The sequence below is a fragment of the Chrysemys picta genome, chromosome 13 (genome assembly GCF_011386835.1).
Source record: "Chrysemys picta bellii isolate R12L10 chromosome 13, ASM1138683v2, whole genome shotgun sequence".
Classification (NCBI taxonomy): domain Eukaryota; kingdom Metazoa; phylum Chordata; order Testudines; family Emydidae; genus Chrysemys; species Chrysemys picta.
In genome coordinates this window covers 40,059,573-40,082,263 of record NC_088803.1, presented here as the reverse complement: position 1 = coordinate 40,082,263, position 22,691 = coordinate 40,059,573, and the positions used below count along the sequence as shown (strand labels likewise).

The window sequence follows — 22,691 nt, the reverse complement described above, 5'->3', positions numbered from 1 at the left end:
GCTGGAATCGAATAGGTCGTTGATCTTATAGTTTAGATGCAAATGGCAGTTGAGTGGCTGGAAGCCTTCTTCTGCAGCACATATACACTGAGAGTCTTTGTCTTTGTGTCTGAAAGTCAAACTGCAGATATCCTTCTCTTTAGTGGAAGTCTCTACTTCCTCAATCACTGTATGTGGTGTCACTTTTTTCTTCCTGGGATAGCTGCAGCCAGGGCTGGCTCTGGCTTTTTGGCCGCCCCAAGCAAAAAAAAACCTGCGGCGCAGCCGGAGCGCGGGTGCAGGGGAACCGGCTGGGAGGTGGAGGGGGAGGGAGCGGGCGGGAGAGAGAGAGAAGGGGGCGGCCAGGGCTACAGCAGGGGCGCTACCACGCAGCCCCTCCCGCTGCACCACCTCCTGCCGCCTGCCGCGAGGGCTCCGCGGCCGGAGCGGAACAAGAACAAAAAAACAAAACAAAACAAAAAGCGGCCGTGCCGCCCTAGGATTGGGCAGAACGCCGCCTCGAACAATCTGCCGCCCCAAGCACCAGCTTGCTCAGCTGGTGCCTGGAGCCAGCCCTGGCTGCAGCATTGCAACATAAAGTGGTTCTGTTTTCCACACCTCTTGAACAGCTGTCCATACACTGCGCATTTTTCTTTCTGCCTCTCATGTTGCTTTCCATGGACCATGATGCATTCTCAGTGGGTTTCTCTTTGACCTGTTTCCTGCATTCCTTTAGCTTGAGCCTGTGTATCTTTCCCTGCACAGTTCAGTTACCTTTGCTATGGGAGGCATTTTTTTAAGATTAGATCTGTTTCTCTCAATCTTTCCTTTAAGCCAGAATCATGCGTCCCACAAATGATTCTGTCTCTAATAAGGAAGTATTTTATGTCTCCAAAGTTACATGTGAACGCCAGAGTTCTCAGCTCTGCAAACTAAGTCTCTATTCCCTCTTTTGCTTGTTGATTTCAGGCAAAAAAACAGTATCTCTCTACAGTGTCATTCTGTCTGGGACCACAGTGCTCATCAAACACCTTGATTAGTTGTTCTAGTGCTTCACATTATTCCTGGCACCAGTGTCTCACTCACCTCTCCTCCTTTTTTCCCAGTGTGACCGTAAAAAAGCTTTACCTTCATTTCATTATCTTTATCCTCCACGGTCAGCTCCGTATACAGACTCAGTTCTTGCTTCCAGGCTTGTGCAAGGTTTTTTGTTTGAAAATCCAGCATTCTCAGTGGTCCGAGTCCCTCCATGCTGCCTGTTTGCTCTGTTTCTAGGTGCTGCTTCATTTCTCTGTTAATCCCACTTTCTTCCTTGCTGTGAGTTTCACTAGACTGATTGCTGCCACCACGTTTCATGTGCCGCATGCTGGGTAACATGAAAGGAGTTAATGCTTCTAAGGGTATGTCTACAATGCCCATGTTACAGCGCGGCTGTGGTGACATGGGCAGTATAGTCACGCTTTATCGCCGGGGGAGAGCTATCCCGGTGATAAAAAAACCACCTTGAACTAGGGGTGGTAGCTTTATCGCTGGGAGCATGGCTCCCGGCAATAAAGCACTGTCTATCCTGACACTTTTCAGCGCTATAACTTTTGTCACTCAGCGGAACCATAGGCACCGACTTCCCCGCTTTCCTGTGGGTGCTCGACCCTGCCTCTGCCCCCGGCCCTGCCCCCACTCCACCCCTTCCATGAGGCCCCTGCCCCGCCTCTTCCCACCCCTGCCCCGCCCCCATTCCAACCCCTTCCCCAAAATCCCCACCCCAACTCCGCTCCCTCCCTGCCTCCATTCCAACTCCTTCCCCAAATCCCCGCCCTGGCCCCACCTCCTCCCCTGAGTGTGCCATGTTTCCGCTCCTCCCTCTCCCTCCCAGAGTTTGCTAACGCCACCAAACAGCTGTTTGGCTGTGGCTGGGTGGGAAGCGCTGGGAGGTAGGCGGAGGAGTGGGGATGCGGCACGCTCAGGGGAGGAGGCGGAGGAGGAGGAGGAGGTGGGGCGGCGGTGAGGGGAGCTTGGCTGCCAGTGGGTGTAGAGCACCCACTAATTTTTCCCCAAGGATGCTCCAGCCCCAGAGCATCCACAGAGTGGGCACCTGTGCCCTGAATGACTAAAGTCTTAGCGCTGAAAGTGGCAGTGTAGACGCAGCCTAAAACTAAACTTCCTCTTTATTTAGGGAACTAAGATGCTGCAACTGCAGCTAGCATTCCAGCCATGTGCACACAGGCTGGCTTCCTGGTGCCTCCTCCAAATTCTTCCCTCCTGTAATCTGTGCTCCTCCCTCCAAGTTCCATGCAGGTTTCTACACAGAGAATTAAAAAAATCATAATGTGGATTATACTGGGCTAGATGGACCTTTGGTCTGACCCAGTATAGCTGTGCTTATGTTCTTATGTACTGAATTCACCCCCTGTGTCATGCTATTATGTCTCTTCCTAAAGGGATAGCTGCAGTTTGTTTACTTTCACATCATAATTAATAATACTTTTAATTACCTAGCATATTTCACCCAAGGAATTCCAAACACTTTACAAACATCAGTGTGGTCAGTAGTAACCTCCATTTTATCAATGGAAAAACTGGGAGACAGGGAAGTTGAGACTTCCTAAAAGTCACATTGTAAGTGACTTGCAAAGTCAGATATAGAATCCAAGATTCCTGGCTCTCAGGCCTCTGCACAGCTGCTGGTTAATAAATGTTGAGTAAGAGGTTAAGTATATCTATATTGCTGTGTCCACAGACTTCTGAACTTCAGTACCACTCCACTTTAGTTTAAAAAAGGAGATATTTTAAAACAATTGTAACTGAGATTTTTTTAATATTAATATTTATCTGTATTAGAGTAGGAACTAGAGGCCTCACTAGAGATCACAGCCCCACTGTGTATGGCACAGTACATAATACTCATAGTAAGAGATGGTCCCTGCCCCTAGGCAGCTTACATTTTAAGGCCCCAGTCCTGCAAGTAGTTCCACATGGGTCCAAGGGTATGCCTGCATGGGTCTCTTCGCAGGATTGAGGCCTAAACAGACAAGAAAAACAGATGGTGGACAAAAAGAAGCAGTTATATCTCCATTACAGATGGAAACTGAGGCACAGAGAGATTAAGTGTTTTGTCCAAACTCACACAACATGTCTGTGGCAGAGCTGGGGACTGACCCCAGATCCACTAACTCTTCAGTCCAGTTCCCTAACTACCTAACCAACATTTAACATAAAGACAGAGTCTTTTAAAATCAAGATTAAATCCATACAAATGAATCTGTATATACGGTACAAGGATTCTTACCTACTTGCTAGACCATACATCTTTCGTGAGAAATATAGCAATGATGGTGAGTCATGTATTTTTCAAAACTTTAGTTTAGATCATTAGTTTTAATAGCATTATGTGACTTGCTATAGGAATAAAATTTATTAATATTTATTTAGTTTTTATTGGTTTATGTGGGTTTATATGATGTGGTTTATGTTTTTAATTGTCCTTTGTTCTGATTATTTTTAAATAACATTCAGGTGACTTGGCACAGAATGGGGGATGGAACCAAGGGTTTATTATCAATAGTATTGTTTGATACAATCAATGTGTCACCGGCTGTCTCCCGCAACTTCACAAAAATGTATCAATTTGAGGTTATCCTGTTAAGCAAACAGCAGTGCAGCGACACCACGCGGCCCAACGGTCCAACTGCAGGGCACAGTGCGAGCTTTTCCGTATCCAGAACCACGCAGACGAGGCTTTGCAGAAGAGACGATGAAATGTTGCCGTCAATTTAGCACCGAAAGCCTGAGGCCTTTGAGGTTTCAGCTGAGTGGGACCTGCATTTTCCTTGGAGAACAGCCTGACATTCCTCATCCCTGTAACAATCTAATACACTTCTGGGCAGCCACCTGCCCTCCAGAAATAGTTTGGTGCAGAAGGTGCAAAGTATCTCATGTACATAGCGAACAAACTGCTTCTGTGGAAAGATATGCTCAGCTCCTCCCTTCACTCCCAGTCAGGTCAGATCCTCAGAGGCATGTGGGTAAGGTAAAAACTGAAAGTCTCTGTAAAAAATATCTGCAAAATACACATTCTCAGAAGGTAGGTCGGCCAATTTCTCTGCAGTTTTAACATGATGATGAGGTGTGTGCAAATGTGCTGCACATGGACTATGTACGCGCTTGTGTGTGCACAGGGAACATGCGTGTTGTGTGCACGTATTTCCAATCCGCATACACACGTTTATTTAGAATGGGCCAAAACTTGTCTTCATAGTGGTGTGTAAAATACCTACCACAACGCTGGTGTACTAGACAAATAAATAATACACGGAGTGTGTGCATCCCTCCTGGGTGTTTACAATGGGTATAGGCGTATTTTTGTGCAATATAGGTATGCGTGCAGGTAAGCAATGTGTGTTTGTGTGCCCGGTGGATGCACTGTTGGGTGGATTCTTGTGTGTAGTGTGTGCACTATGGGTGTATGTCAGTGCCTGCTGCACATGTGGGCCTATATTGCCTATGTCCATGTTGAACCTGAGCTGGATTCAGGTAGGCTTGTCCTAGTCAATTCATGTTCACAGGTGTGTGTGTGTGTTTGTGTGTGTACTGCATGTTGCCCGTGTGGGGGTGTGCAAGCCTGCAGAGTGTGCGGCGGCCTGTTGCATGCGCGGGGTGTGCACGTGCCGGTGGCCCGTGCGTGGGGCTAGTGTCTGCGGTAGGTTGCATGTGCCGGGTGCGCGCCTGTCGCTTGCGGGTGTTGCGGGCTGCCCGACTCTCCGGAGCGTTCCGGTGGCTCCCTGGCGGCCCTGGGTGCTGCGGCAGCCGCCGGTTGCGAGCCACGGTTACCATGACTCTGTCCCTCTCCGTCAAAGGGACTGGAGCAGGGAGCGTCCTGTGGGCGCAGCCCCAGCCCCGCCGCCTGCGCTCAGGGCGCGGTGCCTCTGCCCTGCTCAGTGCAGCTCAGGCTCCCTCCCCAGCCGCCGCGCTCGCGGCTCCTGCTGCCGCTGCCCGGCTCCTCCACGCCCGCCCAGCTCCTCGGGGGAAGGACCCAGCCAGCCGGAGCCGCCACCGCACAGTAAGAGCGTCCCGGTTCCCCTGCCCAGCCCGGCGCCCCTCTCCCGCTCCGCTGCGCTGCGCTCCCCGGCTCCCTGCCCAGCCGCGTCCGGGAACTTCCCGGGCAAGTTTCTAGCGAACTTTCCTCCCTCGCGAGGAGCAGCCGGGGCCGGAGCCCTGCCTGGAGGCGCCCGGGCTGCGGCTCCTTGGAGGAGCGTTGAGTGCGAGTCCCCCCTCCCCGGGTCGCTCCCTTTCAGGCCGTTTGTCAGTGGGGACAAAAAGAGATCCGAGGGCACCCAGCTGCTTTTCCCGCTCACTCCAGTCCCCGGGTCACCAACACTCGTGGGCCAAGAGCCACCCGCCCGGCCGGCAAGCTCCGGGAGCTGCCCCGTGGCTGTAGGCTTTGATTGTTTCCCCGCAAGGATGCGGATTCGGGTGATGATTTCAGACTCGTACACATCACGTTCAAGCAACAGGTTTTAGCCCACAGCAGGGATTGAACGGAAGGAATCCTGCCCCTTCGCCCGGCCTCCGTTCCCTACCCTGGAACTAAAATAATGGTCCTTTAGCTCATTAAAGTGGCTTATCCAGGTAGCGAAAGTGCCGGGCGCTCCTGAACTTTCCGCTGCTCTCCAGCCTATTTTCTGTTTCCTTCCCTCCTGTCTGAGTGCCTCGCCGACAGCCGCCTCGGCTAATCCATCAGCTAGACATGGCTTTCTATTTACATCCGCTTCCATTCTTTGTGTCCTTCTCCGTGTCCCGTTCCCTCTCTCTACGTTGTCTGTGTGTGCAGTGCGATTCGCTGACTTTCAGAGTCGTGTGCCCGTTGTCTGGGCTCTGATTGTCCTTTATCCAATTCATTTAAATTATTTTAAGTTTTCTGTTTCATCCTGCTCATGTAATGACTTTGTTTTGTGTTTACTGTCTTAAAAGCTATTCTTCACAAGTAGTCTGCTTCAGTCTTATTTATCAATCGGAAAGGATTGTACTGGGGGGAAAGCTACTATATGTACTGTTAGTAAACAGTGTTCACTTTTAATTTCAGTGGCAAAAGGTGTACTAAACGTTTATATATATAAACACACTACAAATCTCAAAAACAACAAGGAGGCCGGTGGCACTTTAAAGACTAACAGATTTATTTGGGCATAAGCTTTCATAGGTAAAAAACCTCACTTCTTCAGATGCAGAAATCTACATTTACTTGTTAAAACGTGCTTAAAATTTACTATAATTTCTATTGACTGTGTTAGGTAAAAAAGCAAGTTCTTACTTACCTTTTTAGCACCCGAGTTCGTGCGGAGTTGGTATGGGCTTACAATTTGTTAGAGACCAGACACCAATTTGTTGATCAACGGGCTCACACTATCCTTAGCTTGAAAGGCTTTAGAGTAAGTGTGGCAAGTTTATTAGGGGTGAGCATCAATATTTATACACAGAAGTAAACAAAGTGATTAACAGATTATAATGGTCATGTATAATCAAACAAGATTTTACAGGATAAAACAGGTTAAAATGTACATTCAGAAAGAGATAAGGGGAGATGGCTACTTAAGGGGAGGGGGGGTGTCATGAGTAGTTCGCAGGTCAGAGCTTTGATTAAAAGTTCAGACAGAGACATCAAGTCTGGGTTAAGTTTAAGCTCATCAAAAGTTCAGACTCAACATTCCTCCATTTGTAGCTTTGGGATAACTATTTACCAAAAGCTACACCCCATTTTAAGGAGCCAAGGGCCGCTTGGCAATTTTAGCCTGGGCCAACTCGAAGAGAGTAAGGCCCTTGGCTGAAGTAGGAAAAGAATAAACTGACCCACATGAGTCTATGAGGGAGGGGACACACTGAATACAGCAACACAGTATTATAAGGATTACTATGGCCCCAACAATACCCAACAAGAGTTTTTTAACCCACCCAAATCCAGGCAGCCAATTTCATAAGGCTTCCCACCAATCATAAGGTGGCTGGCCAGAAGAGTAGTTTTTAGCTATTTCCCTTAGATGTTTGGTACGTTGAAAAGTGTCAGAGTAGGTGTTATTTACAAAAACACAGCATTTTTTATTTATGAGGGCGCAAGTTCCTCCCTGGGCTGCTAACATTATGTCTAAAGCCATTTGGTTTTGCAAAGCTAACTGGCGCAGCTGGGACATTTTGCCAGCCTGATTTTTAAATAGGGTCGCAGTTTTATTGGTTAAAGATTTTAGTAGTTCCTGTAGACGGATGACACCACCCCTTAAGCTAATGAGACCAGCCCACCGCTGCCACGACAAACCATCACGGATATTAATATCTCTGAAGGTTTCACGGATGTTACGAACGTGGGGAAAATGAGGGGGAGTGAGGGAGATGCGAGAAGGCGGTGTTAGCCATGCCAAATAACATGACCCTGCCCAATCAGGGGAGAGAAAGTAATAAGCTTTGGGCCCGCACACCCAGTATGTTTCATACAAAGCGTTTCGGGTATTTTATTTTTCAAAGTAGGAGGTAAACCACCACCCGTTGGACCACTGTTTCCCTGGTAATGCAGAGGGGTTATTGTGCGAACTGCAGAGGCACAATTTGGTAGTGGTGTTTTTAAAGGGCAGTGTAGTACTGCTTGAGCAGTTGTAGAAGGCAATCGTACGTTCCTTAGCAATTAGTTGGACACCCTTGTGATTTGAGCAGGGCTTCTTAAAAGCTGACTCTGAAGGCCTGCCCACCCATGGAAAAGTTGGATTGGGGTGAGGGATCCACATGTGGGATAAGTGGGATGCGCAAGGCTTGAAGCCAAGATTTTTACTAAAGGCGGTGCCATTAAAATACATGTTGCATTTACTTGTTCCCACAAAAGTTGACCCCTTTTCTTTAACAAAACACAGTGATCCTGTCTGATTGGTTACCCTGAGATATCTGTTAATTGGCACTCCTGTTTTGTCCCATGTAAGATTGTGTTGGACTGGATTTTTTACTCTAGCCAGTGGCATCCAAGTTATATTAGCAGTGGTCAGGGGAATGGGTGTGAAGGGGAGTCCCTGTTCTGCATTTACTGGAAATTGAGTACATACCCAGCAATTACTTCTATTTTCTAAAATACGAGTTTTAACCTTGTGGGAATATCTAATAAAAGCATTATCTTTATAAGCAGAAAATAAACTAAAAAGGCATAATAAAAAACATACAGTTGTTAGAATAAAAGGTTCTCTTATTTTTTCCGAGTTAATTTAAGTCTAATGTCTGAAAGAGGTAAGCTGGTCCACTGGTCGGAGGCAGTGTCCTCAGTGGTGGCAAGAGCTGCTGGTTCGTCACTGTGGTCCACTACGGCTGGCTTGACGTGGGAGTGGTGGATCCAGGATTTGCGTCCTTCCAGGAACACTGCAGTCTGGGTTGTTAAAAGAACCTGGTGGGGTTCAGTAAACCTTGGCTGGAGGGTGTCGCCACGAATGAACTTTTTGGCCCAGACGAAGTCCCCTGGTTGGAACGGGTGGATTTGTTCTTTCAGCGGCACGGTCTGGGAAAACTGCGAGGTTTTCCAAAGGGTACGGAGGCGAGCCTGTAGGGAGAGAAACTGGCACGCGGTCATATGATCCCCTCCCAATAGTGAAACATTAGCACGTGGTAGCGCCCCGCCTTTGAAAGGGGGGTGTTCATAGAGCAGTTTAAAGGGGGATAATTCCAATACACGGGTTGGGCGAGTACGAAGGTGAAACAGGACCAAGGGAAGTACCTGAGGCCACTTTAATTCTGTTTTCTGACAGTATTTAGCCAATGTAAACTTAAGCTTTCTATTTATACGCTTAACTTTTCCGCTAGACTGAGGGTGGTAGGGTGTATGAAAGGAGTGTGAAATGCCCAGTCCTTGTTTTAAACAGCCAAGGACATGACCAGTAAAGTGAGGTCCGCGATTTGAGTTAAGCACGAGAGGGATGCCAAAACGGGGTACAATGTTTTTAAGGAGAATTTTTGCCACTGTGGCAGCAGTACAATTAGCAGTAGGAAAAGCTTTGACCCAGGAAGTTAGAGGGCAAACCAAAACAAGGAGGTGCTTTTTTTTAAAAGCCTTTGGCATATTTGCAAAGTTAATTTGAAGATGTTGAAATGGAGCAGCAGGCGGAGGTTTTTTACCCTTAATTTTTTTAAGAGGCGGAGCAGGTCCATTACGCTGACATGTGCTGCATGCTTTTACTATTGATAGGCAGTAGGGTTGAATGCCTGGAGCATACCAAAAGCGAGCGATGGTGTTCACAAGGGCGTGCGTGCCGTAGTGACCCCCCTTATCATGGTGCCAGCGAACTGCCACAGGGTATGTGGAGCGAGGGAGGCAGGCTCGGCCATTCGGCATAAGCCAGGTCCCTTTGACCAGAGTGGCTCCGAGGCTCTTTTACGACTGTAGTTTAGCAGCGGGTACTGGTACGGGGTACGGTGGAGTAAAGGAGGAGGCTGCAATAGCCAACATGGGCATGGCTAAGGGTAAGACGGCAGCCGTTTTGGCGGAAGCGTTAGCCAGGGCATTTCCACGGGTGACGGGGCTATTATTTTTAGTATGGGCCCGGCAGTGAACTACAGCCAGGACCGAGGGTTCTTGGAGGGCGTCCAAAAGCTTGTGGATGAGGGGGAGGTGCTGAATGGGTTTACCGGCAGCTGTCTGGAAACCTTGAAACTTCCAGAGGTGGATGTGACAATGCACAACTTTAAAAGCATACTTGCTATCAGTAAAAATGGTAACGGTCTTACCAGCGGCCAACTGGCAAGCTCGGGCCAGGGCATAGAGTTTGGCGGCTTGGGCTCCCCAGTTGCCTGGCAGTGAGGCGGCCTCTTGAATGTCCCATTTAGAGGTGACTGCATAACCGGTGAAACGCTTGCCATTAACATAGAAGGAGCTTCCGTCCGAGAAGAGGATGCAATTAGGGTTGTTCAGTGGCACGTTAAACAGGTTGTCCCTTATCTGTAAGATGCTATAAACTACTTTCACACAGTCGTGCTGATTCTGGAGGACTGGCAGGTCAGGAAGCAAGGTAGCTGGATTAAGGGGCCCACACCTTTTAAAAATTAGGTTAGTGTCTTTCAAGAGTTCGGCCTCTAGCTGTTGCTGGCGATGGGCCGAAAAGACTTGGGTTGTGCCCCTACGCAGAAGGGCTGACAAGGCATGAGAGGTCCAAACTGTGGTAAAATGACCCAGGGTCAGGCTTTTTGCCTTTGTGATCAGCAGGGCAGCTGCTGCCAGAGTCCTGGTGCAGGATGGGGTTCCCTGAGCGACAGGGTCGATCTGCTGAGAGTAAAAAGCAAGCGGGAAATGGTGGGGCCCGCTTAGCTGGGTAAGGACGCCACTAGCAATTTCGCCCCTCTCGTGGACAAAAAGGTGAAAGGGTTTGCTGTAATTGGGGGGGGCGGAGAGACATGGAGGAGGCCACACTGTCCTTGAGTAACTGAAAGGCTTGGATTGTGTCCGGGGACCACTGCAAAGGGTCAGGAGCAAGGTTAGCAGTGAGTCGGTGGAGCGGCTTGCTTAACTCCCCGCAGGACGGTAACCAGGGGCGACAGAAGCCAATTAATCCTAAGAAACCTTGAAGTTGTTTCTTGGTGTTTGGCAGAGGGCAGTTTTGGATAGTCTTTATGCGGACTGGGTCCATTTGTCTTCCCTCTGGGGTTAATAGGAAGCCCAGATATTGGACCTTTTGTGAGACCCACTGAATTTTGTTAGGGTCTACCTTGTGGCCTCTGGTGTGTAGGTATAATAAAAGTGCCTTACCATCGATGCGGAGGGCAGCTTTTTTGCGATTACCTAATAGGATGTCATCTACGTATAGGACTAACGTGGATCCCTGTGGACTGGTGAAGCCTTCCAAGTCGTGGCGGAGGCATTGGCTGAAAATCGTGGGGCTGTTTTTGTAGCCTTGAGGAAGTCGTTGCCAGACATAACTTTGTCCCTCCCAGGTGAAACCAAAGAGATACTGAGAGTCTGGGTGCACAGGAATGCTGAAAAAAGCTGATTTTAAGTTAATAACAGTGAACCACTTAGCATCCCAGGGGATTTGACTGATGATAGTAGCTGGATCAGGAACTACTGCATGAAGAGGGACCACATACTGATTAACAACCCGTAGATCCTGTACAAAGCGCCAACGAATAGGGTCTCCGTCCTTTTTAGGAGGCTTTTTGACAGGCAGTATAGGGGTGTTACAGGGAGTGCGCTGAGGGCGGACTAGCTTTTGTGCAATGAATCCCTCGATAATGGGGCGGATGCCCTCCCGGGCTTCCAACGACAGGGGGTATTGAGGGACTGACGGGGGGGTTAAGGAGGGCTTCACTTGAATCCTTACTGGCTCTGCTGAAAGGAGCAGGCCAACATCAGTGTTAGAAATTCCCCAGAGGGTTAAAGGCAAGTCAGTGAGGTCAGGGGAGAGAGGGGGGGTTTCCCAATTACCCTGAGTTGGGGCCGAATCTCCTAACACTGTCATCAATAATCCTACCCCTTCAGGAGTGCAGGTTAAAGTAGCCTCAAGCTTACAGAGTAAATCCCGGCCCATCAAAGGGATCGGACAAGCTGGGGAAAAAAGAAAACGGTGAGAAAAACATTTATTAGCATAAATAACATTTAGAGGCAAAGTGAGTCCCAGAGACTGTGGGTTGCCCTCCACCCCAGTTGCAGTTTTAACCTCAGAGGATAGCCAGGGAGAGGGGGCATGATTTAAAAGAGAGAAAGTAGCTCCAGTATCAATGAGGAAGGAGACAGGCAGTCCCTGGACTGAAAGGGTTAGACGAGGCTCTTTGCTGGGAGGGGAGAAAGTGAGGAAGGAGCCAGCTAAAGACATTAAGGAAATAAGACCATTACATTGTTTGCCTTCGCCCCCGGGGTACCGTCATTGAGGAGGCTGAGTTTGCTGCAGCTGCTGCTGTTGCCCGTAGTTGATCCAGGCCTGGGGAACGGGCTGAGCTGGTGGTGCAGGGGTGTATTCGTCCCTGGTGTAAGTATCTGCGGATGCAACCAGACCCTCTGGGCGTCCCCAGGGGCATTCACGTTTAAAGTGACCGGGCTGTCCGCACTGAAAACAATTTCCTGGTGGCTGGGGTTGCCAGGACCCTCTTCCCCGAGCACCCTGAAATCCCCTGCCACGGCCACGGCCTCTGCCTTGAACACCGCCGTGAAAAGCTAAAGCCATCAACTTATAATCTTCCTTTTTTTCTTTTTTTTTACTACTTTCCCTTTCTTTTTCCCATGCAAAATCAGCTACGTCCAACACTGAAGTGACTGACTCACCTCCCCAACCAGGGCGAAACTTTAAGAAATAATCCCTTACAGGGGGCACTGACTGATTCACAAAAAACGAAATAAGAGTAGGGTGGTCTGCTTCTTTTTCAGGATCCATTTGAGTGAACATTCGGGCCCCCTCCAATAGCCTCGACCAGAACTTTCTGGGTGGCTCATCAGATTCCTGCCGAATCTGCATGAACTTAGCCTGATTAGGCGAGCGGCGAGCCATTTCTTTGAGTCTTTTTAACAATCGCTCTCGATTTGTTCGCAGCTGAATCAGCCTTGGCTGACTCCAGTCTAGGGGATTCCAGCCAGCAGCTTGATCCCGCCTATCCATCCAAGTAATATTAACCGCATCGCTATCCCCCCATGTCCTTTCTGCCATCCACAATTTACTACGTTCCTCTCCGGTCAAAACTTTACTTAACAACTGATCTACATCCATATAAGTAGGATTATGACTTGAAAACAATCTTTCTAAAAGTTCTGTGATCTTTCGGGGATTTTTCCCAAAGGACCCTGACAACCGTCCCCATTCTTTCAAGTCCCATTCTAGCCATCCTTTATATTCCACAACATTAGTATGTTGTAACTGGCCATTATTGCCCACAAAAGGTTGGTCGTGCACCTGTAAAGGCAGTACTTTACTTTTACCTTTATTACTTACAAAAGGTTTGGCAGAGGCAGCCTTTGGGCTATTTTTAGGGGAGGTGTATGCAACCTGCTGCATCTGCTTGATCATTTGCCTAGTAATTATTCCTCCCGAGGTGTGCCCTTCCATTTCCCCCTTATCCCTCTGCAGAGATTCCGACCTGGAGTCCTGCAGATTCCCCTCTGCGCCCTGGAGAGAGTCCCCCTGCGGAGGAATAGGGGCAGGGGCAGTGGGGACCAACTGACGAGTCAAAACACGCCGTGGTTTACACCCTTCATCGAAATAACATGGAGGGGGTTCACTCTCGGGAGAATACCTGACTGCCATAATTTTTAAAGATTTCCACAGCTCTGCTGCTGTGTCCCAACAAAACCAGTAACATAACTGTCCCGGATGGTCTTTTTCGATCTGGCTCCTTACTCCTCTTAAGGCAGCCTGTTCGAAAGAGCCATACGAAGGCCACCTCATCTCTGGGTCGGCCAATACCGCGGTATACCCAGTCCAATTCCTTACACACAGTGTGTACAACTTTCTCCTAGACATTCCTGTCTGTACTGGGAGTTTCCCTTCGTTCCATAACTTATTTACAATCCCCAACGGACTCTCAAGAGGCACGCTAGTCCCTTGACCCATGGTGTCTGACAGGAGCCCTCCAACTGGCGTTTACCCTGCTGTCCAGTACACGACCTCTCAATATTGAATTGGCTGGGAGAAATCTCCCGTGGCGCCTGCCAATTCGTATATGAGTGGTCTGACCACTGGACAGAGGCACCGCACCAGAAGGATATCCTGGACGAGCCCCCAAATTGTTAGGTAAAAAAGCAAGTCCTCACTCACCTCTCCAGCACCCGAGTTCGTGCGGAGTTGGTATGGGCTTACAATTTGTCAGAGACCAGACACCAATTCGTTGATCAACGGGCTCACACTATCCTTAGCTTGAAAGGCTTCAGAGTAAGTGTGGCAAGTTTATTAGGGGTGAGCATCAATATTTATACACAGAAGTAAACAAAGTGATTAACAGATTATAATGGTCATGTATAATCAAACAAGATTTTACAGGATAAAACAGGTTAAAATGTACATTCAGAAAGAGATAAGGGGAGATGGCTACTTAAGGGGAGGGGGGGTGTCATGAGTAGTTCGCAGGTCAGAGCTTTGATTAAAAGTTCAGACAGAGACATCAAGTCTGGGTTAAGTTTAAGCTCATCAAAAGTTCAGACTCAACAACTGTATCTCATTTAAAATTGCTTACAATGAAAAATCTATGTGGAAATAAGGGAGCAAGTTATCAGTTATAATCCTAGGAAGATAGGGATTCTTTTTTGGCAAAGTTGCTTCTCTTTTGATTGTTTATTAACAGAAGCATTAGTCTCAATAACATGCTCAAATAAAAGGAAAGTCAGCATTTAGTTTGTGGGTTGGCATAACATAACATGCCCTTGCCTTAAGTATAACTGCTTACCAAATCAAACAGAGCAGCAGATATGTGCTCATTTATTTTCATAGGATATATTTATTAATATGATTTTAATGTCATAAACTATTACAAGTCTTGTTTTGATGAGAAATAATAACAATTAGTATAGTGGGGAAAACATATGCTTGGGGAACTTCCTTAGGTTGCAATGTTTAGACTGTGTTTGTAAGTAGAGTAGAAGTTTGAGTACCCTGTCACTACATGAGTAGTTGTGTCAGTGCAGTCTGGAGTATTTCAGCATGGTCCCCTCAGACAGGTGTTATAGTGTGAGCACCATATGGTGGATAGATGAGCTTCAGGGACTGGAGAATAACAAGCTGGATTTGTAATACAGCCCGAGAAGCATGTGCAACTTTTTTTTCCCCATTTGGAAAAGTATAACAGGAATAATTTTTAAATGGCAGGAAAACTTATGGCAGAGCCTTTTTTGGAGAGGTAATTATATAAGTAGTCGCACTGCATTGGAACATGTTTTGCCAGAGGAAATGGTAAACAGCAGCAAATGTAAGAAGTACTAGGAACCAGACTTGGGACCGAAGTCTGGGGAACTATTCAGATACTTTATAGGCTTTATAGGGATCTATGTCCCCCTAGCGCTGTTGTTATCATCCAGGCACAACTTTGACTTGTCTCTGCAACAGAACAGTAGCAAGGCTTCTTGCAGGATTTCTGATTACATCAGAGATGCACTGCAGAAATCAAAATGCTGCAGAGGACATTCAGAAAAAATTGGAACTGGAGTTTTAACAAGTAACTAGTTGTTTCTGTTTGCTTTAGAAGGGCATCCTTAATAATCCCTTCCCCCTAACTTAATTAGTCTGACAGCCTCCCTCAATTGTGGGGATAATCAGAGCAATCAAATGGATTTCTAACTTGGTTTACTCACTGAACATAATAGATAAGAACACACAAACTGAGCATGAGATATTTCTGAAGAGGTTGTGTCTGTCTCTGTCTGTTTCTCTCTCTCTCTCACACACATACACATACACACACACACACACACACACTTGCAACCTAAAGAAGTTAACCAAGGATATTTCCCCCTCCACACACACTAGAATATTTCTTATTATGTATTACTTGTATAACAGTAACATGTAGAGGTCACAAACAAGATCACGGCTTTCATTGTGCTAGGCACTGTACAAACACAGTGAGAGACAACCTCTGCCCCAGTGAGCTTGCAAGCTAAATAGACATGACAGAAAAGGGTGAGAGGGAAGAGAGCCACAGAGACAAGTGACTTGCCCAGGGTCACACAAAAGGCCAGCAGCACAGCCAGGAACAGGACCCACATTTCCCAAGCCCCAGTCCACTCAGAGCAGAGAGAGTGTTGTCTCAAAGGCAATGAAAGGAGCCAGTGGATTTTTATCACTGTGCATTACCCAGAGCTGTTTCCATAGAGCAGGCTAATGCAAACGCATCCGTTTAGAGCTTGACCTTTCTCAGCACCCAGAATAATTACTGATATGGACTGACTAGTTTGTCTAATGGGTTAATGTTCAGATGCAGTGTCTGACTTAAAACATCTCTTAATTGAAATTGATGTTTTATGGTGCTTTTGTGAAACTGGTACAAGGCTGATTTGCTATCATGGTAGTTTTGCTTGGTTCTTGGTCTGTTGTGTGTCATAAAAATATGGTTGTACCTTATTGCTTTTATACACTATTTGGGTTGGGCTGAAATGGGATACGTTCATTCTTGGTATAAATCCATTGCAGCCCAAGGATGAACTTGGTCCTTATTGAGTTTTGCTGCAGCTTCCTTGTAACCAGAGAACATTTTTATTTTTCAAACTAACAACATGTTCTTTGAGAAGGGCATAGAAGTCAGTCAAGTTGCTGAATGGAAACTTTACATAAGTACAAGGGCTGAATTTATCTATCTTTTAAGCAAAAGCACAGTCCTAGTACTGGCTTATAGTTCCTTGGGAGGTGAATAGAATTTGCTGATTGCTGATGCTGATGAGTTTTTCAGCAACAGAAACCTGCAGTTGGTCATCTTTCTCCTGACCATCTTGGTCTCCTGGCAATCCTATCACCAGAGTATAGGGGCGCCTCCCCAGGAATAATACAGACAGCACAGTCTAACACTGCACTGTTTCATTTTCCTTCCTGCTTCAACCACTCAGGGACTGTGGGCTTGTATATTAGCTTTGATTTTCTTCTACTCTCTCGCCTCATTTTCCTCCCTTTTTTCACCCTTCTTCGCCATGTTCTGCCACATTTCCAGGAATACCAAGTTGAAGGAGTGAGTTTTAAACCTCATTTTGAAGGTTATGGAATATGTGGCCATTCTGGTCTTCCCCAGTAAGGAGTGCCAGAGACTTGGCCCTGTGGCCAAAATGTTCTGTCTTCTGCATTCACAAGCTCCATCCTGGATGTTGACAGTTTCACATTTCCTGACTATTATTGACAGTTTCACATTGTAGCATCTAGTTGTACTGTCTAGGCTTCTCAACCACTCGTTACAGGAAAAGGGTAGCCAACGGCCACGTTTTATAGCCCCAGTCAGTCGGTTACATCAGGGATTAATTTGGCCCGTCGTCTTGCACACGTACAGAGACAGAGGTGGGAAGGCAATGAAAGAACGCATTTTTATGGCTTAATGATTTCACAGTTGGTGCCTGTGGGTTACAGTGGAAGCCTGATACACACATAACATTTACATTTTTTCTCCCATTTCCTCATGTTGTATCAGTGGATGTACTGGGAGATCAAACCAATTACAGAGATGAGCTGCCTCCTCATTTTTTTTTCTGGCTGCAATTCAGGGCATAAGCTGTTATTAACCCACAACATCTGATATAGCAGAAGGGAAAATGGTTAATTTAACTCCTCTCCTGGTTGTTCACAATTTCCAGGAACTGTAAACGTATCAGCATTCACTTTGGCCCAACCCCACAATAGACACAGTCAAGTTGGTAAGAATAAACCATTTTTTTGCAACAGAACACCGGGGAACACTGAAGGAGGGGGTGTGGGTGTCAGTTCAGCATCTTACAGGGTCTCCCACATCTCAGCCGAGGCTATAGCCTGAATTCCCCAGGGCATCATTCTCACAGAGAACAACATCTCAGGAGTACTTTACGAGAAGACTAGCTGTAAAGTCAATGGGAATGCTTTATAAGGTAGGACTATATCTCAGGGTAAGTGCAAGTTTGGTTGTTAGTAAAAGCACTTCTCTGAGAACTAAAAGCTAACACCAACCTACCCTTGGAGCCAATCTATGAAAAATCGCCTCTAAATTTGCTCCCCTTGACCTCTGTTCTTTGCAGGTGCAAACTTTAGAGGCACAGCTATCATTCTATACAGGATTTATTAGCTTATCTGAACTCTGCAGCTTTAATGGCAGAGAACCATCACTTGTCATGAAGCTTCACTAATAATCTCACTATTGGCTGGAATTTCCCGGAGCATGTCTTTTTACATAGGATTACATTTTGTGTTCTGCAGAAAATATGACATGTGAATCAATAGCCCATTACTCTGTCTTTATTCAGGCAAGACACTTACTGAAATCCATTAGAACCTTGCCTAAGGACCAGTGGATTTGGCCCTTTGTTTGCTCTCCACGTTTCAGATTCAAAGATTTTTTAGAATTGCATTTCTCTTGCCTTGGGCATTGCCATGCGTGTATGTTCCTGGCAAAAACAGAACAACTTAGAGCTCAGTTTTGTGAGTGAGAGTTTGTGTAATAAGGCAGGGAAAGTTGAACGTATAGGAGTTTTTGGCACCTTTCCTGTCAGTTGTGTTCATGGAGCATGGAGGAGCAGCAGTGGAGATCCTGCTCCATGATACAAACAAGATGACAAAGCCCTCTTTGCTTACCTCAGGCCAGGAAAGAGTGCTGTGACTCTATCAGGAGTTGAATTAAGTTTTGGCTATACTTGTGTATTCCCCAAAGGTTTTCCTTACCCAGGATCCTCCATCTTCTCTTTAAGGGGAGGTGATTGCTGAATTCCTTTTATACTGAGAGGTGTCAGAGGCATGAAGGTATCACTCCACCAAGAACACAAGTCCATCTGCCCTGAGGAAACAGGAAAAGGTTAGCGCCAGAAGGGGGATTAAACTTCAGCGTAGAGAATAGTTGAGATAATGGTAACATTAAAGTCTGCTATGTACAGAGAATTTGGACATGCATGAGCAGCCCACCATGCTGAGATTGAAATGCAGCTGTTCTGCGGCTTGATACTTGTGCTTCTGGCTAGAAGTATGCAAGCTTTTAAAATAAATGGCTTCATTCATAATCTTTAACACCAGAGAAGAGTAGTTCTGTGTCTAATGGAACCTACTGTAGCTGCTACTCCCCTCCCCGCCCATTAAAAGAGAGAGAGTAAGTGTCGCAAACACATGCAGCAAAAATATATTGTTGTGTAAGGCAGGAAAATGGAATATTTACTGCCCCTATGTGAGCCTGTGACTAGCAAGTGTGATTACTATTTATTTATTGCACTCAATTGTTATTCAGTGAAAACACTCCCCCCCCCCAAATTAAATAGCTACTCATGTTAAATGTGGCTGAATATACAGATAAGAAATCAAGAGCCAGCGTGGCATATTCCTCTCCTATGCTACAGCCACCTTCTAAAATAATTCAAGTGAATGTTGCAGTGCAGCAAGTTAGGCAGAGAGAGAGAGAGAGAGAGAGAGTTTAGCGGTTTCAGGGCCAAATTTTTATATTGGTATGAACTCAGGATAACTCCATTCCTTGTGTAAAGTCACTCCAAATTTACACCAGTGTAACTGAGAGCAGAATTTGCTCCTTCATTTTTTCAGAAGCATATCATAAGAACCTTTTGGAGACTCTTAGAATGACAGAGAAAGGTACCTTTGCTCCAACTATATTAAATAGATTAGCAGTACAGTGAGAGCAGTGTCAAACAAAATTATTGAATCCAAAGAATAGTGTATGATGTGTGTGAAATTCATATAAAGTTATTAAACTATCTTCTCTGAATAAGGCTCCAGAGAGCAAGCTGTCATGCTATTTATATGTCCAGTTACACACAACATATGAGCATTATATTTGAATAGCAGTGCAAATGTTTTGTCAACATTGTTTTCATTTGACTTCCTTGAAAGTAATCTAAGACTGCCTGAACAGACTATGATGAACTTCACTAAATATCCTTATCAACTTCGGATTCTTTTGTATATACTTAATTGTTACTAAAGTATTTAAGAAGATTTTTACCTATGGTAAACAAACAGGAATGCCTTTTTCCAATTCCTTTTCTGCACCACACACTTGAACTCTTTGTGACTGTGCAATAACTTCTTTTTTACAGTTGCATTCTGCTAAATATACAGAGCCACTTGCAAGCTTTCCCTGTGATTTCTTTAGCAGCCCTATAGATAGTCAAGTTGCAGATCCAGAGGGCAAACATTTACACTAACACCAAACATCTGTATTTTCTTTGTTCCAGAGTACTCTTGCTGGAGTGTCTAAGGGATGTGAAGTTAGCTTCCAAGATGACTCTTTTAACAGGAGAAAATTCTGATTATGACTATAGCGCCCTGAGCTGTGCTTCAGATACCTCCTTCAACCACACGTTCTTTCCAGAAACAGAAACCCTCAAGGGAGTCTTTTACCAAAGAGCCAAGCTAATTCACCCTGAAGAGGATCTCTTTAAAAGCATTCACCCTGAGGACCGGAAGCATCATATCATCATAAATGTAGGGGGCATTAAATACTTGCTGCCCTGGACCACACTTGATGAGTTTCCCCTGACGCGCTTGGGCCAATTGAAATTTTGTAATAATTTTGATGACATTCTAAACATTTGCGATGATTACGATGTGACGTGCAATGAATTCTTTTTCGACCGCAACCCGGGGGCGTTTAGGACAATCCTGACATTTTTGCGGGTTGGGAAGCTTCGGCTCATGCGAGAGATGTGCGCTCTTTCTTTCCAAGAGGAGCTGCTCTACTGGGGCATTGAGGAGGACAGTCTGGAATGGTGCTGCAAGAGGAGGTATCTGCAAAAAATGGAGGAGTTTACAGAAATGAACGAAAGGGAGGACGATGACCTCATAGAGAATGAAAACCCAGGCGAAACAGTGGAGGAGACAAGAGCCAGCTTGTGCATGAAAAAGTTACAAGACATGGTGGAGAGGCCTCAGTCTGGGCTTCCTGGGAAAGTATTTGCATGTTTGTCTGTATTGTTTGTGACCATTACTGCAGTGAATCTATCCATCAGCACCATGCCCGACTTAAGAGAGGAGGAGGAGAGAGTAAGTTGACTTTCAGGATGGTAAAACATTGTTGCCTGGGAAAAGTAAAGCAAATACAGGGCCTAATCCTGCTCCCATTGAAGCAAGTGGGAGTTTTGTAGTTGTCTTCAGGGCGAGCAGGATAAGGTCTGTAGATAAAGATACTGAAAGTTGTAAATGACACTTTTCTCTGAGAAAAACATTTTGTAAATGTGCATTATTCTGGACAGCCATATCATGAATTTTTGAAGCTTTGTTTGTGCTACTTAAGAACACCATAACTACTAATAGAAACTAGGGAAGTTGGAGCCAGACCTCACTGCCTCTGAAGTCAATGGGAGTTTTGCCATTGACTTCAGTGGAAGAAGTATTGGGCGTCTGGTAAATTTTGTATTTAGTTTGTAATTCAGCAGATTTGCCAAACTGGCTACCCCTTAATATAGCTTCAATTCATTTAATATTATGGTTTAAAAAACCAAAAAAAATCATTCCTGTCACTTTACCAACTAAAACGGTGACTGTTCATTTACTGAGTATAAACTCCTTCTCTTTCTTCTAGGGTGAATGCTCCCAGATGTGCTACAATATTTTCATCGTGGAGTCTGTCTGTGTGGCGTGGTTTTCCTTGGAATTCCTGTTGAGATTCATTCAGGCAAAGAGCAAATTTGTATTTCTGAGGAGACCATTAACCCTGATTGACATTATTGCCATTCTGCCCTATTATATCACTTTACTAGTAGATACCACTTCGGTGGGCTTTAAAAAGCCAACCTCTGGCAACATCTATCTGGACAAAGTAGGTCTGGTGCTCCGCATACTCCGTGCCTTGAGGATTCTATATGTCATGCGGCTGGCCAGGCACTCCCTCGGCCTGCAGACTTTAGGACTCACCGCTCGCAGGTGTACCCGGGAGTTTGGACTCTTGCTGCTCTTCCTCTGCGTAGCCATTGCGCTTTTTGCGCCGCTCTTGTATGTCATTGAGAATGAGATGGCGGACTCACAGGAGTTTACCAGCATCCCTGCGTGCTACTGGTGGGCAGTAATCACCATGACAACAGTAGGCTATGGCGACATGGTTCCCAGAAGCATTCCAGGCCAGGTGGTGGCTTTAAGCAGCATTCTGAGTGGCATTCTCCTCATGGCATTTCCAGTCACCTCCATCTTCCACACGTTTTCACGCTCCTACATTGAGCTGAAGCAAGAGCAGGAAAGAATCATGTTCAGGAAAGCACAATTCTTATTAAAAACTAAGTCTCAGCTAAGTAATGCATCACAAAGGAGTGACATTTTATTTCCCAGTATCTCTTCTGAGACTAGGGACAACGACTGAAATTTAAGTTGCCATGACTATCTGATATTCGGCAAAGTTATGCAGTCAGATATCCCATCTTACCATTTGCTTTGGAAGCATTTAAAGAAATCTTTATACAAATAGCAAGAAAGGGGGTTTTAGCAATCAAGCTGATGTTGTTTTAAAAGCCTATTATTAAAGGCTTTTTTTTTTCTTTTCAACAAAATGTACAGTTAAGACAGTTTTTCCCCATGAGCTCCTGCAGTGGGATATTAGGAATTTGAGTTCTCTGACTGAAATGAGAACAATGTAAAATTACATACTTGACACAGGCTGTGTTGTATTTGTAATATAAAGTGATGTACCATTTTCCAACCAAGACATTATGTAGGTATTAATTTTGATCATTAAATAAGTTCTTTATTTTTGTCATGTATATAAATACTATAAAGATAACAAGTTCAAGTCTAAATTCATCCCTGGTGTACCTCCATTGACTGTAGTAGAATTAACCAAGTATGTAAATTACCCATTGTGTCCTTAGAGAGGATTAAACAAGGTGTGTGTCATTTAGGGCAGACAAACATAGTATTTGCCTTGTGAGCCTTTCCTGAAAATAACAATAACAATGAAGAGGAGCTATTGGTTTTTGGGTGCTTTGGGACAGGCATGTGCTGAAGATGTAAATACTTATCGCTCAGCAGCTTCTAAACTTAAATGGGCTTATCCTGTAGCTCTGATATAGTTCAACAAAATATTGCCAGTGATGGGTAGGAGGGTCTTGAGTTTTTTGACATCCAGTACAGACGACAAGG

The 22,691-nt window shown here is 45.7% G+C and overlaps 1 protein-coding gene across 2 annotated transcripts; it reads left to right on the top strand.

Moving 5' to 3' along the window:
- The first annotated feature begins 4,557 nt into the window (after positions 1–4,557).
- On the top strand, positions 4,558–22,352 carry KCNG1 (potassium voltage-gated channel modifier subfamily G member 1). 2 transcript variants are annotated; one of them, XM_024114325.3, is made up of 3 exons: positions 4,558–4,675; positions 19,799–20,606; positions 21,145–22,352. In XM_024114325.3, exons 2-3 carry the CDS (start codon positions 19,845–19,847, stop codon positions 21,913–21,915), a joined length of 1,533 nt encoding a protein of 510 aa, XP_023970093.1. In that variant the 5' UTR covers positions 4,558–4,675; positions 19,799–19,844; the 3' UTR covers positions 21,916–22,352. The 2 variants fall into 2 exon arrangements, with proteins under 2 accessions (XP_023970093.1, XP_005314712.1); XM_005314655.4 differs by lacking the exon at positions 4,558–4,675 and adding an exon at positions 4,684–5,035.
- The last annotated feature ends 339 nt before the right edge of the window (positions 22,353–22,691 follow it).

Coding starts and splice junctions, on each gene's coding strand:
- KCNG1 (XM_024114325.3), top strand. CDS start 19,845: ATGACTCTTTTAACAGGAGAAAATTCTGATTATGACTATAGCGCCCTG. Junction 20,607..21,144: donor TAAGAGAGGAGGAGGAGAGA/GTAAGTTGACTT, acceptor TCTTTCTTCTAG/GGTGAATGCTCCCAGATGTG.